We start from the raw sequence: 18,095 nt of genomic DNA on the forward strand, positions 1-18,095 counted from the left end.
TAATAAATAAATTAACCAACTTCCCTTTGCAAAATCTTACGAACTCAAATGGCATAAAGGAGGTTAAGAACTTTGTTTCCTAAAAAATCACTCAAAACTTTTCAATATCTTAAAAACAGTGAAATGAGCAATAAATAACATAAAAGAATACAAAAAAATTCTGAAAAGCAAAGTATAATTAATGATAGTTTATCTTATATTTTCAAGAGAAAAAAATTACAATGAAATAAGCTATATATCCCTTAATACAAATATTAATTATCCTAATAAAAAAATTAACCAACTTTCCGTTGAAGAAAAAAAATCATGCAAAACTTTCAATATCTTACAAACAGTGAAATAAGCAAAAAATAACATGAAAGCAACTCAAAAAACATAAAATTCCACGCAGAATTTTAATCTGCAGAACAACTTTATCAAAAAAAAAAAAAAAAAAAAAAACCAATAAAAATGTATTATATATATATAAAAATAACAATGAAATATGCCAATCTCTTAAAACAGTGATATAAGAAATACAATGAAAAATTGTTGCCAAATATCATTTCTAAAAGAACGAAAGTATTCAAAATGATGGGATTTCATCAAAATCTATCAACAACAATAAGACGGGAAAATTGTTGCCAAAATCACATTTTTAAAGATGTGAGAAGTGTACTCAGAAGCTTCATTTAAAAATTTTTTTAAAAAATACAAAATATTATCATTTTTCCAAAATTCTTTCTGTAAAAGCAGTCGCAAGGATAAAAGTTTAACGTGTCCAAAAATCAAAGAAAAATAAACTGTACATTTTAAAAAATAAACTTTTTTAGAAAAAATCTCTTTGAAAAGGTGTTAAGCTCACTTTGTTAAATAAACTCATATTTAATCGATTTATTGAAACACAGAGTTCATTTTAAGTTCTTCGAAAAAATCACTTCGAGGTGCACTGGCTCTTATCTAGATGCCCCTATGTACCAAATTTCGTAGCCGTGGGTCTATTAGCTTACGCGAATATAGGCATATGAAAGCCCAAATTTGGAATGTATTTTATTATCTATTTCATATTTTGTAAAGCATTTATGAGTTTTTGTTTAAGAAAGTTGGGGATTTCGAAACAAGCAAATGGCAACACTGTGTGAAAAAAAAGCATTTTTATCTCCAGCGCACCAGACTGTGGATCAGAATTTTTAGATGTGCTGTTTTAAATATTTTATGATATTTATCATAATTATCTGTTTGCTTTGGATATTGCAGGATTTTAGTTAAAATTCTGGTTTGTCATTGCACAGAAGAATAAGCGGTAAAAATATATTTACGAGTGCCCCTTGGCAATAAATAGCGATTTTTGGTGCTACAGGGACACTGAGTTTGTGCAGTTCTTTGACTTGTTATTTTGGCTTTGTGTAGCGGTGGCATGAAATTATAAATCCACTCGTTAAGCTTTTGATATCCGAGAAGGACCTTTAGCACAACAACATAATTTATTACTATTTACAAAGAATTAAGAAAATAATGGAAGGAGATTGCTTACAGATGCGCTAAACAGCCTTCGTTCGTGTTTCCATTTCTAATTAACACACTGTCTCTGTATTTTCAAATCACTATCCTTTTTTCTTCTGATGTTGCTATTCCGGAAAAAAACAACTTTCTTTTATTTATAACTAGCAGCTTCGCTGCTAGCCTTCGTCTGGATTTTAAATGTACTGGAAAAATGGCTGAAGGGAACACCAAATGTTAAATTTAAAAACTGCATAGAATTTTACTCTGCAGAACAACTTCATAAAAAAAAGTTATGTATAACAAAATTACAATGAAATAAGCAATATCCCTTAATACAAATATTAATTATCCTAATAAATAAATTAATCAACTTCCCTTTGCAAAATCTTACGAACTCAAATGGCATAAAGGAGGTTAAGAACTTTGTTTCCTAAAAAATCACTCAAAACTTTTCAATATCTTAAAAACAGTGAAATGAGCAATAAATAACATAAAAGAATACAAAAAAATTCTGAAAAGCAAAGTATAATTAATGATAATTTATCTTATATTTTCAAGAGAAAAAAATTACAATGAAATAAGCTATATATCCCGTAATACAAATATTAATTATCCTAATAAAAAAATTAACCAACTTTCCGTTGAAGAAAAAAAATCATGCAAAACTTTCAATATCTTACAAACAGTGAAATAAGCAAAAAATAACATGAAAGCAACTCAAAAAACATAAAATTCCACGCAGAATTTTAATCTGCAGAACAACTTTATCAAAAAAAAAAAAAAAAAAAAAAAAAAAAAAAAAAAAAAAAACCAATAAAAATGTATTATATATAAAAATAACAATGAAATATGCCAATCTCTTAAAACAGTGATATAAGAAATACAATGAAAAATTGTTGCCAAATATCATTTCTAAAAGAACGAAAGTATTCAAAATGATGGGATTTCATCAAAATATATAAACAACAATAAGACGGGAAAATTGTTGCCAAAATCACATTTTTAAAGATGTGAGAAGTGTACTCAGAAGCTTCATTTAAAAATTTTTTAAAAAATACAAAATATTATCATTTTTCCAAAATTCTTTCTGTAAAATCAGTCGCAAGGATAAAAGTTTAACGTGTCCAAAAATCAAAGAAAAATAAACTGTACATTTTAAAAAATAAACTTTTTTAGAAAAAATCTCTTTGAAAAGGTGTTAAGCTCACTTTGTTAAATAAACTCATATTTAATCGATTTATTGAAACACGGAGTTCATTTTAAGTTCTTCGAAAAAATCACTTCGAGGTGCACTGGCTCTTATCTAGATGCCCCTATGTACCAAATTTCGTAGCCGTGGGTCTATTAGCTTACGCGAATATAGGCATATGAAAGCCCAAATTTGGAATGTATTTTATTATCTATTTCATATTTTGTAAAGCATTTATGAGTTTTTGTTTAAGAAAGTTGGGGATTTCGAAACAAGCAAATGGCAACACTGTGTGAAAAAAAAGCATTTTTATCTCCAGCGCACTAGACTGTGGATCAGAATTTTTAGATGTGCTGTTTTAAATATTTTATGATATTTATCATAATTATCTGTTTGCTTTGGATATTGCAGGATTTTAGTTAAAATTCTGGTTTGTCATTGCACAGAAGAATAAGCGGTAAAAATATATTTACGAGTGCCCCTTGGCAATAAATAGCGATTTTTGGTGCTACAGGGACACTGAGTTTGTGCAGTTCTTTGACTTGTTATTTTGGCTTTGTGTAGCGGTGGCATGAAATTATAAATCCACTCGTTAAGCTTTTGATATCCGAGAAGGACCTTTAGCACAACAACATAATTTATTACTATTTACAAAGAATTAAGAAAATAATGGAAGGAGATTGCTTACAGATGCGCTAAACAGCCTTCATTCGTGTTTCCATTTCTAATTAACACACTGTCTCTGTATTTTCAAATCACTATCCTTTTTTCTTCTGATGTTGCTATTCCGGAAAAAAACAACTTTCTTTTATTTATAACTAGCAGCTTCGCTGCTAGCCTTCGTCTGGATTTTAAATGTACTGGAAAAATGGCTGAAGGGAACACCAAATGTTAAATTTAAAAACTGCATACAATTTTACTCTGCAGAACAACTTCATAAAAAAAAGTTATGTATAACAAAATTACAATGAAATAAGCAATATCCCTTAATACAAATATTAATTATCCTAATAAATAAATTAACCAACTTCCCTTTGCAAAATCTTACGAACTCAAATGGCATAAAGGAGGTTAAGAACTTTGTTTCCTAAAAAATCACTCAAAACTTTTCAATATCTTAAAAACAGTGAAATGAGCAATAAATAACATAAAAGAATACAAAAAAATTCTGAAAAGCAAAGTATAATTAATGATAGTTTATCTTATATTTTCAAGAGAAAAAAATTACAATGAAATAAGCTATATATCCCTTAATACAAATATTAATTATCCTAATAAAAAAATTAACCAACTTTCCGTTGAAGAAAAAAAATCATGCAAAACTTTCAATATCTTACAAACAGTGAAATAAGCAAAAAATAACATGAAAGCAACTCAAAAAACATAAAATTCCACGCAGAATTTTAATCTGCAGAACAACTTTATCAAAAAAAAAAAAAAAAAAAAAAAACCAATAAAAATGTATTATATATATATAAAAATAACAATGAAATATGCCAATCTCTTAAAACAGTGATATAAGAAATACAATGAAAAATTGTTGCCAAATATCATTTCTAAAAGAACGAAAGTATTCAAAATGATGGGATTTCATCAAAATCTATCAACAACAATAAGACGGGAAAATTGTTGCCAAAATCACATTTTTAAAGATGTGAGAAGTGTACTCAGAAGCTTCATTTAAAAATTTTTTTAAAAAATACAAAATATTATCATTTTTCCAAAATTCTTTCTGTAAAAGCAGTCGCAAGGATAAAAGTTTAACGTGTCCAAAAATCAAAGAAAAATAAACTGTACATTTTAAAAAATAAACTTTTTTAGAAAAAATCTCTTTGAAAAGGTGTTAAGCTCACTTTGTTAAATAAACTCATATTTAATCGATTTATTGAAACACAGAGTTCATTTTAAGTTCTTCGAAAAAATCACTTCGAGGTGCACTGGCTCTTATCTAGATGCCCCTATGTACCAAATTTCGTAGCCGTGGGTCTATTAGCTTACGCGAATATAGGCATATGAAAGCCCAAATTTGGAATGTATTTTATTATCTATTTCATATTTTGTAAAGCATTTATGAGTTTTTGTTTAAGAAAGTTGGGGATTTCGAAACAAGCAAATGGCAACACTGTGTGAAAAAAAAGCATTTTTATCTCCAGCGCACTAGACTGTGGATCAGAATTTTTAGATGTGCTGTTTTAAATATTTTATGATATTTATCATAATTATCTGTTTGCTTTGGATATTGCAGGATTTTAGTTAAAATTCTGGTTTGTCATTGCACAGAAGAATAAGCGGTAAAAATATATTTACGAGTGCCCCTTGGCAATAAATAGCGATTTTTGGTGCTACAGGGACACTGAGTTTGTGCAGTTCTTTGACTTGTTATTTTGGCTTTGTGTAGCGGTGGCATGAAATTATAAATCCACTCGTTAAGCTTTTGATATCCGAGAAGGACCTTTAGCACAACAACATAATTTATTACTATTTACAAAGAATTAAGAAAATAATGGAAGGAGATTGCTTACAGATGCGCTAAACAGCCTTCATTCGTGTTTCCATTTCTAATTAACACACTGTCTCTGTATTTTCAAATCACTATCCTTTTTTCTTCTGATGTTGCTATTCCGGAAAAAAACAACTTTCTTTTATTTATAACTAGCAGCTTCGCTGCTAGCCTTCGTCTGGATTTTAAATGTACTGGAAAAATGGCTGAAGGGAACACCAAATGTTAAATTTAAAAACTGCATAGAATTTTACTCTGCAGAACAACTTCATAAAAAAAAGTTATGTATAACAAAATTACAATGAAATAAGCAATATCCCTTAATACAAATATTAATTATCCTAATAAATAAATTAACCAACTTCCCTTTGCAAAATCTTACGAACTCAAATGGCATAAAGGAGGTTAAGAACTTTGTTTCCTAAAAAATCACTCAAAACTTTTCAATATCTTAAAAACAGTGAAATGAGCAATAAATAACATAAAAGAATACAAAAAAATTCTGAAAAGCAAAGTATAATTAATGATAGTTTATCTTATATTTTCAAGAGAAAAAAATTACAATGAAATAAGCTATATATCCCTTAATACAAATATTAATTATCCTAATAAAAAAATTAACCAACTTTCCGTTGAAGAAAAAAAATCATGCAAAACTTTCAATATCTTACAAACAGTGAAATAAGCAAAAAATAACATGAAAGCAACTCAAAAAACATAAAATTCCACGCAGAATTTTAATCTGCAGAACAACTTTATCAAAAAAAAAAAAAAAAAAAAAAACAATAAAAATGTATTATATATAAAAATAACAATGAAATATGCCAATCTCTTAAAACAGTGATATAAGAAATACAATGAAAAATTGTTGCCAAATATCATTTCTAAAAGAACGAAAGTATTCAAAATGATGGGATTTCATCAAAATATATAAACAACAATAAGACGGGAAAATTGTTGCCAAAATCACATTTTTAAAGATGTGAGAAGTGTACTCAGAAGCTTCATTTAAAATTTTTTTAAAAAATACAAAATATTATCATTTTTCCAAAATTCTTTCTGTAAAATCAGTCGCAAGGATAAAAGTTTAACGTGTCCAAAAATCAAAGAAAAATAAACTGTACATTTTTAAAAATAAACTTTTTTAGAAAAAATCTCTTTGAAAAGGTGTTAAGCTCACTTTGTTAAATAAACTCATATTTATTCGATTTATTGAAACACGGAGTTCATTTTAAGTTCTTCGAAAAAATCACTTCGAGGTGCACTGGCTCTTATCTAGATGCCCCTATGTACCAAATTTCGTAGCCGTGGGTCTATTAGCTTATGCGAATATAGGCATATGAAAGCCCAAATTTGGAATGTATTTTATTATCTATTTCATATTTTGTAAAGCATTTATGAGTTTTTGTTTAAGAAAGTTGGGGATTTCGAAACAAGCAAATGGCAACACTATGTGAAAAAAAAGCATTTTTATCTCCAGCGCACCAGACTGTGGATCAGAATTTTTAGATGTGCTGTTTTAAATATTTTATGATATTTATCATAATTATCTGTTTGCTTTGGATATTGCAGGATTTTAGTTAAAATTCTGGTTTGTCATTGCACAGAAGAATAAGCGGTAAAAATATATTTACGAGTGCCCCTTGGCAATAAATAGCGATTTTTGGTGCTACAGGGACACTGAGTTTGTGCAGTTCTTTGACTTGTTATTTTGGCTTTGTGTAGCGGTGGCATGAAATTATAAATCCACTCGTTAAGCTTTTGATATCCGAGAAGGACCTTTAGCACAACAACATAATTTATTACTATTTACAAAGAATTAAGAAAATAATGGAAGGAGATTGCTTACAGATGCGCTAAACAGCCTTCATTCGTGTTTCCATTTCTAATTAACACACTGTCTCTGTATTTTCAAATCACTATCCTTTTTTCTTCTGATGTTGCTATTCCGGAAAAAAACAACTTTCTTTTATTTATAACTAGCAGCTTCGCTGCTAGCCTTCGTCTGGATTTTAAATGTACTGGAAAAATGGCTGAAGGGAACACCAAATGTTAAATTTAAAAACTGCATAGAATTTTACTCTGCAGAACAACTTCATAAAAAAAAGTTATGTATAACAAAATTACAATGAAATAAGCAATATCCCTTAATACAAATATTAATTATCCTAATAAATAAATTAACCAACTTCCCTTTGCAAAATCTTACGAACTCAAATGGCATAAAGGAGGTTAAGAACTTTGTTTCCTAAAAAATCACTCAAAACTTTTCAATATCTTAAAAACAGTGAAATGAGCAATAAATAACATAAAAGAATACAAAAAAATTCTGAAAAGCAAAGTATAATTAATGATAATTTATCTTATATTTTCAAGAGAAAAAAATTACAATGAAATAAGCTATATATCCCTTAATACAAATATTAATTATCCTAATAAAAAAATTAACCAACTTTCCGTTGAAGAAAAAAAATCATGCAAAACTTTCAATATCTTACAAACAGTGAAATAAGCAAAAAATAACATGAAAGCAACTCAAAAAACATAAAATTCCACGCAGAATTTTAATCTGCAGAACAACTTTATCAAAAAAAAAAAAAAAAAACCAATAAAAATGTATTATATATAAAAATAACAATGAAATATGCCAATCTCTTAAAACAGTGATATAAGAAATACAATGAAAAATTGTTGCCAAATATCATTTCTAAAAGAACGAAAGTATTCAAAATGATGGGATTTCATCAAAATCTATCAACAACAATAAGACGGGAAAATTGTTGCCAAAATCACATTTTTAAAGATGTGAGAAGTGTACTCAGAAGCTTCATTTAAAAATTTTTTAAAAAATACAAAATATTATCATTTTTCCAAAATTCTTTCTGTAAAAGCAGTCGCAAGGATAAAAGTTTAACGTGTCCAAAAATCAAAGAAAAATAAACTGTACATTTTTAAAAATAAACTTTTTTAGAAAAAATCTCTTTGAAAAGGTGTTAAGCTCACTTTGTTAAATAAACTCATATTTAATCGATTTATTGAAACACGGAGTTCATTTTAAGTTCTTCGAAAAAATCACTTCGAGGTGCACTGGCTCTTATCTAGATGCCCCTATGTACCAAATTTCGTAGCCGTGGGTCTATTAGCTTACGCGAATATAGGCATCTGAAAGCCCAAATTTGGAATGTATTTTATTATCTATTTCATATTTTGTAAAGCATTTATGAGTTTTTGTTTAAGAAAGTTGGGGATTTCGAAACAAGCAAATGGCAACACTGTGTGAAAAAAAAGCATTTTTATCTCCAGCACACCAGACTGTGGATCAGAATTTTTAGATGTGCTGTTTTAAATATTTTATGATATTGCTGTTGAATTGAGTTTTATATTTTAAGTGCGAAGAACATGATATTGTGCGGTATTTCGTCGCGTATTTTTCTGTTTTATTTTAAACTAATTTTTGTTGGCATAAATTTTTAGCCCAGAAGTTTTATTAATATCCATGGTTAGTTTTACATCGAATCAGTTTTGTTGTCTTTTTCACTTTTCCAATAACAAGGCCCATGAATTAGTAAGGTATAAAAAAGATCAGTACATGCTACTCTTACAAAATCCAGCTAATGTCATTTTGCATATACAACTGTAAATAAATGAAGCAGCTTTAAAAAATGCGCGTTTTGCTTTCATGCCACTAAACAAAACTAAATAGCTTATGCTTCGCCGAATGGCAACCAAGTGACACTTGGAATATAAAAATATATTATTGAGAGCAGTGGCAACACTCTTCATTTAAACAGCTGAGTTTTTTTATTAAATTTAAAAGGCAAATATTTTACGATTTACTAAGTGTCAATACATTTCTTTTAAAGCGTCGAGTTTTTTATTAAATTTGAAGTGCATTTATCTTATGTTTCTATGAACAGTTATGTTTCAGAATGGGAAAAAAATAAAATTATTTTCTTCGCATTTAAAGTAAAATCTCGCTTTCCTATAGCCCATTATGTCTCAAAATGACGCGATTTCGTCATAAAACATAAAATTAAAAAAATTCTAATTCAAATTTCGAAAAAATCGCTTCAAGGTGCACTGGCTCTTGTCTAGATGCAGCTATGTACCAAATTTCGTAGCCATGGGTCTGTTAGCTTACGTGCAGCGTGAACTAAAGACACGCACACAGACGGACTCTTTCTTTTATTATATGTAGAGATTGACAATCCTTTCTTCTGATGTTGCCATTCCGGAAAAGCACAATTCTTTTATTTATACTCGACGATCCTTACGGTTCTCTTCTGGAAACTTTTAATTTTGCCATTTGAGTTGTAATTTCCATATTCATGAAAATCTGACAGTTTTAATAAATGATTTAAATCATAGAACATAATTTTCTGAACATGTTTAAAAACCTGTAAGTAATAAATTAGTGTATAGCTTCTTTTTTCTTTCCACCTAATGCATTGAGAATTGGATTTATATTATATTTATTTTAATCGTTCGCCACGTAAAGATCGTAAATAGTAGATGGAATCAAATCTTAATTATTCTCTATTATATTAATATAAATGAAATGAATTTTAACCTGTTGTTACAATTTTTAACAATAACAATTATATAGTGATATGGTGAATAAGTAGTCTTCTATCTGTGTGGGGTTATGAGGTTTATAGCCCATATATTTAGGATGGATAGAGTTATCTGGTTTCTCATCACATGATCCCATACTGTACAGAGTTGAGTTGAAGTGCGAGGGGAATTTGGTGACATCAAAACTCACCAGCTTACATAGTAACATTGGTTTTTGATCTTACTAAATAGTTATTGCATTATTTCTGATTGTGTCATGTGATGTAACTTAAGCACAGTGCATGGTTAATTTCCTTTATAAAATGAGACACATCACATGGTTGTTTGAAATATGTCTTTGAGTTTATAAGCTTCTGCATTTAATATCAGTGTGAAATAAAATTTTATTAATCTAAAGTTTATAATAGTATGTTTCTTTTATATATGTTAATTTACTTTGGTACTGTAAAGTTCTGGTTCTTTTGCATATTATCATTACAATAATATTGAAAATACTGTGAAATGTAAATGCTTTATTAGTAAAAGTAATATAGTTCATCTGAAGTGTAATGCATTTATACAGTAGAACGTCAATTGGTAGTTTTCCATTTTGCCGGCACAGGCGATAAAGTCACCTAAAATGTTACAACTGATGCTAAACGGAATATCCTCGCTGGTAACATTTTACGCCTCATTTTCAAAACAAATCACAGCCATTTCTTATCAGATTGATTGTTTCTTTCAATATTGGCATACAATTACATAGAAGTAATAGAAGCCACTCACCTGAAAGCGAAAATATAGAAAAGGCAAAGTCAAGGGTTAAATTCATCAATTCTAATGAGAATGCATTAGCGAAGTAAAGCACTGCAGTTTTACATAATTTCTGAGTAAGCTATTCGTACAAATTGCAATAATTCTTGCATTTAACACTTGTATTCGGAATTAAGATTTAACTTGAAATTAATATAGATAATAACTGGGAGAATTTTGTAGTGTAGTTTATGGGAGACGAGATTGCTTGGGGTCACGGGATAAGAACTGGAGAATCAGGATGTTGAGTCATGAAGGCATAGTACATTCTTAATGTCTTTTTACAAATTTATTGTCTTTATTTGTTGGCTTTTTACAAAATTTTAAACGATATTAAAATGTTTATGCCTTCAAAATAAAAAATTCTTAGAATTAACATTTGTTAACATTTCTTATGTTTATACTGTATGTTGTCACCAATAAAGTCTGCTTAGAGAGATTTGTGCCGGTGAAACGGAAAAATACCCCTCGATCTGTTCTTTCAATGTTTGTTTTTGCACATGTATCCCAAATGAAATCGCATGAATATCATTATAGATTACTTAAACCTTTTTTTAGCTACAATTTTAATGCATTAATTATTCGAAAGTCATGTTCCCATTGCATTTTTACATATATATAGAAGAATACAAACAGTTTGAAAAAAGTTCTGAAGAGAAGTATGTATTAACTATTAATTGGAGTACAGGCGAGGGTGAGGCAAATGATGCACTTGTCTCAGGTGAACAGCTGAGATTGGTGCCAAATTATCTATGAAATTTTACCAGTGCATTTAAAAAATAAACTATGATTATTAGCTTTCAGTTTTGAATTTGTATCGAGAAGAACCATTTTGAAGTAGCACATTTAAAGCAATAAAAAGTTGAACTATTCTTCAGCACTTCTGCACAAAAATTCCAGTCTTGTTAGAGCAACCCTTAGAACTTCATGAACCATCACGTACATAATTTTATATTTGGCAGGCCACTAATATGAATTTAAAAAAATACCACTTAAATCCCCTAAAAACAACATACTAATACGCAAAAACAATATTCAACTTTCCAATACATGTAATTCTGATTTTCATTTGTTAATATAATTTTCAAAACATTTGGTGTTCAGCAGCATGCATTTATGGAAATTCAGGTTATGCCCCTAATTATAGGTAACAGTTAAAACACTAGTAACATCTCACTGATAGACATATTACGTACACATTGAAAAATATAAAAATCTTACCTTATATAGAAAGCTTCATATTTTCATATCACTGAAAAGGAACTTCACGAAAAGCAAGAACAACCCGGCAAACGCAAAGCAATGTTAATAAACTAAAAATGATATGCCGACAGTTTTCAATTATTGTAAACATCATAATCATTGCTTACTCAGCAATGGCCCCATCCGACAATTTTTAATTATTGTAAACGTAATAATCATTGCTTACTCAATGGTTCCATCGATGAACAGTTAGACAAAAATGGAAACTTCGAGTGATGCATTTATAAACAAGAATGCAGATGGTTCTCATAAAAATCCATCAAGTTGCCTATTGACACGGAGAAAAACTGTGTTATTAAAGACTACGATAGCATATGTTTGTAATTCAAAAGGAAACAGAATTTTAGTTTGCGCTATTATTGATAACAGCAATCGTAGTCTTTAATAAAAGTCACTAAATTCCGATGGAATTTCGCTAAAAATAGTAGCTAAAATTTAGAAAAAAGAGTGTAATCCATAGTCCATAATAGGTTTCCTTGTCATTTTTTAAACTAAAACTTCATAAAAATATAAGCAATGTCCCAATTTTTCTGTGGGCCATCAAAAAGTTTTCACGGACCACCAGTGGTCCGTGGATGTCCAGTTGGCGACCGCTACGTTAGAGGAATTGATCTAATGTCAGATCCTGTTAAGTCGGTGGCAGCATGAATGATTTCATGGTTTCTCTAACATGTAGTGTAAATATGTGCGAGTTTCAGCTAGAAAGTCCTCCATGATGGAATTTCTTTACTTAATCAGTCTTTGTATGTTTTGCATGTTTTAATTAAACTAGTAAAGTAGAAAGAATCTCTTTACAAAAAAAATGAAAGAAAATATTCTTGTGAAATGTGAAAATGTGAATGTGAAATTCAAATGTGAAATGTCAAAACATATCAACTGAATACGAAAATAAGTAAAAAAGAAAAGTTTATAGATCAGATTGTCAATAACCAACTGATAAAAGCATTAATTTTGTCAAAAAAACATTTTTTTCAGAGTAAAAATGAAACAAGTGGGAGGTATTTTAGTTTCAGAACTAAAGCTGAGATATCAAAAAATAAACTTGATAACTTCTGATTTCCATTTTCTAACTGATGAAGAATTTGTCATAAGATTTGAGTGTTTTGAAAATGACTAGCCTTAGCATTTAATATCCAAATGTTGAAAATGCTTCCGATATTTCATCTGAAACTAGTTTTAAAAACCATACTACTTCAATAATTCTGGTAGTTAAAGCAAAATCAGATCCTTTAAAGATAATTCAGGAGTGCAGTCTAGTTCAATCGTACTTGAAATTTGAAAATTATGTAAAGGATATTTTAAATGCCAGTTTATAATATCAGAGTGAAAAAAGCATAACAAATTCCTTTTAAAAATGTTCAAATATTCCTGTGCAAAACATAAATTAAATAATGAAGTAGATTTTGAAAATAATTATTTTCAATTTTATTTCATTAAAAACAAGAAAAATAAAATTGCAAAAAGAGCTTGATAATTAATGTAACAATTTTGCATTAATTGCAGTGCTAATTACATTATTTGAATATTTGCTGTCATTAAAAAAAGTAATTTTTAATGTTTTCATTTAAAAATTCAAAATTATACCGGCATTAAAAACATATACATAATCTTCTTTTAAATTATCAGTTTTGATTGAAATGCAGTAAATATAAAAGGTTCAGCATATGTGTGTCATATATTTGAAGATGTGAATTTTTTCCTACCCTCCAATGGAATTTATGAATATTCAAACATGACTTTGAAAGAGGTATATTAATTTCATAACTGCAAAATATTGAGCATTCATAGGGTAGTGCTGCCATTTAGAATCAAAAGGAAATGCTAGAAACTTATGATTACAGCTTTTGGTGTAGAAAAATTAGCATTTTTTAGGAGGTTAAAAAATTGACAAACATCCGGTATATATTATATACTGGTGCCCTTCAAAGGATTAAATATCCAAATGTTGAAAATGCTGCAGATCTTTCATCAGAAACTAGTTTTAAAAGCCATACTATCTCAATAATTCTGGTAGGTAAAGCATAATCAGATCCTTTAAAGATAATTCAGGAATACAGTCTACTTCAGTCATACCTGAAATTTGAAAATTATATTAAGGAAATTTTAGATGATGCCAGTTTCTAATATCAGACTTAAAAAACTTCCATTAAAAATGTTTAAATATTCCCATGCAAAACATAAATTAAATAATGAAGTAGATTTTGAAAATAATTATTGTCAATTTTATTTCATTAAAAACAAGAAAAATAAAATTACAAAAAGAGCTTGATAATTAATGTAACAATTTTATATTAATTGCAGTGCTAATTACTTTATTTGAATATTTGCTATCTAAAAAAAAAAAAAAAAAAAAAAAAAAAAAGTAATTTTTAATGTTTTCATTTAAAAATTCAAAATTATTTCATGCATTAATTTTTTGAGTATCTAAAGTTATTATTAAAAATATTATAGTTACAGTAAGATTTTGTATAGCATCCTTTATTGAATATATAGGCGTGTATGGATATAGTTAATTTGATTGTATATAGGAGCATGCGTTTTTTTATGCCTTGAGTGAAAAAATGTCTAGGCATGTCTCTGCTATTAATAATGAAATTAGTAAGCAGTGATATTTAGCTTCACCAAATTTATAGAGTTTTACAAAAGATAAAAAAGTTTTTCTATGTCCAAAGTGGAAATGATACAAACAGTGTAAACATGTTGTCATTTGGCGGTACATGGATACCGATTTTGTGCAATTTTTTGACTTGTTATTTTGGCTTGCCAAAAATCGCCACTAAACAAAGCCAAAATAACGAGACAAACAATTGCACAAACATCGTATCAATGTACACATCGACTTATTTTCACTTAAAAAAAAAAATCCCCAAATTGCACAAAAATGGCATTGTGCACTCCTTTGACTTTATCCATGTACACGTCGACCTATTTTCACTTAAAAAAAAAAAAAAAAAAAAATCCCCGAATTGCACAAAATGGCATTGCGCACTCTTTTAACTTTATCCACGTACACGTCGACCTATTTTCACTTCAAAAAAATTCCCAGAATTGCACAAACTTGCATTGCACACTCCCTTTACTTTGTCCATGTAGACATTAGGGGCATAGCTAGAGGGGGGCATCTGTTCCCGGGTGCAGAATCCAAGGGGTGCCAAACTTATGTTACAACATTTTAGAATTAAATGTTTTCAATCCTTGGCAAGCAGTAGGGGGTGCGAAATCTTCAGTTGTCCCTTGGCGCTGAAAACCATAGCTACAACTCTGGTAGACACTGATATATTTTCACTTAAAAAGTCAAAGGAGCACCCAATTCTACAATATAGGCAAACAAAAAATACATAATCTCAATAAAATACATTTTAAACCAAACAATAAAATAACATAAAAAAGGAAAAACATGTTATACATTTAAGTACTACCAAAATCAAATATTCACTTATCATGATTTTCGAGTTCACTTCATACACCCATAGCCATGTAGAAATCAAAATATCAATCATACTCAAATGACTTTTTTCAAACCAGGTACTCTTTCTGATCGAACGCTTCACATAGTATCTGAACCTTTCTTCCTACAAACCCATTCAAATCCATCTAAACGGATTTTACGTTCGACTAGACGCATATCCTTCCTACATACAGGACACTTATAATGGCTACTAAGTAAACCTTCATTTACACACCAGTCAATTAAAGCTCTTTTCCCCTTTCGCTGTATGATTTATACAGAAACTTCAAATTAATCTTACTACATTCGGCCATTCTACCGTCTAAAGAATCAAACTAACACACACCACAAAAATGCTTACAAAACATCTCATGATTCAAAATTTCCGAGAATCATGCAACTGATTACGTCACAATAGGGTTTCCATAACATTTAACTACTCAGGCTACCATAAATGAAAGAACAACTTGGCGATAAATCAAACAACTTCGCCATAATACAAGGGGTACCTTAAAGTCTACTCTACCCAATCCCACTCTTGGCATAAAGTTAGAAGTTTTCAACTTTATGTCGACTTGGGATAAGCGTGACCAGTCTGAGCGAGTGCGCAAAACCTGAATGGGGAAAGCTCTAGACACTTCCGTGCATGTGCAAATTTAGTTTCTCTAAGTGGGTTCGGCTTAAAACCTGTGTCGCAGCCATGAACGGAATTTCCACATTTTATTCTTTGTGACTATGCCTCTGTGACATTTACGTCGCCGTCTGAACGTAGCCTTACGAACCCGTGTGCACACAACAACAGTGGCGTAGTGAGGGGGGCTAAGGGGTGTATGATGCCCAGAGGGGCACCAAATGGTCTCCAAACAAGATTTTCCATAAAATTTCAGTTTTTATTTTGATGGATTTCTAAGAAATATATTTAAAATTAATAATTGTAATATAATTCATTATTTATTTTCTTGATTTGTCTGATAAAATGTGTAATAAAATGTTTGCAGTACATCAACCAAATATCCCCACATACAAAACGTTCTTTCTGTTCCCTTTATTTCTCTAAAATAGATATATATCTTTATTTTTTTAAACGAAATGCATGTATAGCTCCCGCTTTTTATTTTAAACTGATAACACGACCTTGTCCCGAATTTCCCAAACATTTCCAGTTTCCAAAACCTACTCCATAGTCTGGAAATGACATTTTGGGAAACTTCTGATGCTTCCACTACAATGGCTTGCGTTTGACTCTGCTGTATGGTCTTTCTGGCTACCGATTCAACTAAGTCATCTTGCCGAGACATATATTCACTGCTACAAAGCATTCAACGCATGTCAATTGTTTTTAATCTCCTACTACAAAAGGAACAAAAGGAATACTGCAGGTTGCTTCTTACACCCTATCTAAAACGCACAGTTTTCGACGTTTCAGACTAAATTTACATATTTCCAACTTTGTAAACATTATAATTTTCCTTTAAAATGTCTTTTATTTCCTTTTGTTCAAAAGATTGTCGATTAGATGGTTATTTCATACCGAACTCACAATATCCCCTAATTGTTTTGAGTAGTGAATGTGACTGCAAGATGTTACTCCGCAGTAGAAATTAAACTGAACCTGAAACTCCATTACAGATCTATGGAAAAAATGTTTTCCTAAACCTGAGTTGCATTTCAAATACTCCTTACTATTTCATTATCAAATGAATGAACGTTCATTCAGCAAATAAAAATAAATTTTGTCATATTTACAATCAACGATGGGACAAGATTCCCTAAGTCATCTACCATTTTTAAATGTGAAAAGAGAAAAATTTGAAATGATCGACTTTGATGAAGTGATTGATAAATTGGCTTCATCGAAGGCAAGAAAAATGTATACATAGTAATTAATTGTATTAATGTATTATAATATTATATTATTATTAATAAATATATGTACTTATCTATAATATATATTAAACTTTTAATTGTTTAAAAATTGTACTTTTTTAAAAACAGTTATATAAATAAGCAAAATAAATAATACTTTTTAAACTAATGCTATAACATCGTATGTCGGATTTTTCCGCCGACACGGATACATTTCCGAATCCAATGCTACTGTAGTTGGGTAGTGATTATTCTTAATACATTTTAGAGTATTGTATGGCAGATTCAGCATTTTATTATTATTTGCATTATTTTCTTATAACGAATGTGTTCTATACATTATATTACTGTGTTTTTTTTGGGGGGGGGGTTGCCAAAAAGGTATTTTGCGCAGAGTTCCAGTTATGCTCGCTATGCCATTGCACAACAATGCTTTCCTATCTTTCCCATTTTTTCTTATTAATGATCGGGAAAATGACAGATAGAGATGCTATTTATAATATATTAAATTATCCATGAGATATTAAGATTGATTTATTTTTAATTTGACTTATTTATGCATTACTTATTTTTGCTTTTAGTATAATTCCTTGAAAGTTCCTTATCCAGCTGATAAACTTACACCCGCTATTGATGATCAAGAAAAGAAACTGGTAAGCTTTTTTCCTTGTTCTTTTAGATTTTTGTGTATAATTACTGAAGGAGCTTTGAGCAGTCATTATTAAAAAAAAAAAAAAAAAAAAAAAAAAAAAAAAAAAAAAAAAAAATTATAGTATCGTAACTAAATTGGTAGTTCTTGAGAGCTAAAATATCAAAAAACTGTGTACTGATTTATTGCAGAGTTCTATTCATGTTTTGTCTTTTTGGTGCATGCATAGACACACATTGCACGTTTCGCACATGTATCTAGTTCTGTGAGGTTTTCACTGGTAATAAGTCCAGCGTTATTTAGTATCTTTTCATCTGGCACATGAAACTTG

At 29.4% G+C, this 18,095-nt stretch overlaps 1 protein-coding gene across 1 annotated transcript in view; it reads left to right on the forward strand.

The window, feature by feature from the left end:
* LOC118179962 (ATP synthase subunit d, mitochondrial-like) overlaps positions 1–18,095 on the forward strand; it is a 95,508-nt gene that overhangs the window by 49,198 nt on the left and 28,215 nt on the right. The window contains exon 3 of the mRNA XM_085813542.1: positions 17,697–17,768. Within this exon, the coding sequence (XP_085669668.1) occupies positions 17,697–17,768 (72 nt within the window). The remainder of the gene's footprint in view (positions 1–17,696; positions 17,769–18,095) is intronic.

Source organism: Stegodyphus dumicola, chromosome 3, assembly GCF_044657685.1.
Source record: "Stegodyphus dumicola isolate Sdum_Otavi_A_Nest chromosome 3, ASM4465768v1".
In the NCBI taxonomy this organism is placed as follows: Eukaryota; Metazoa; Arthropoda; class Arachnida; order Araneae; family Eresidae; genus Stegodyphus; species Stegodyphus dumicola.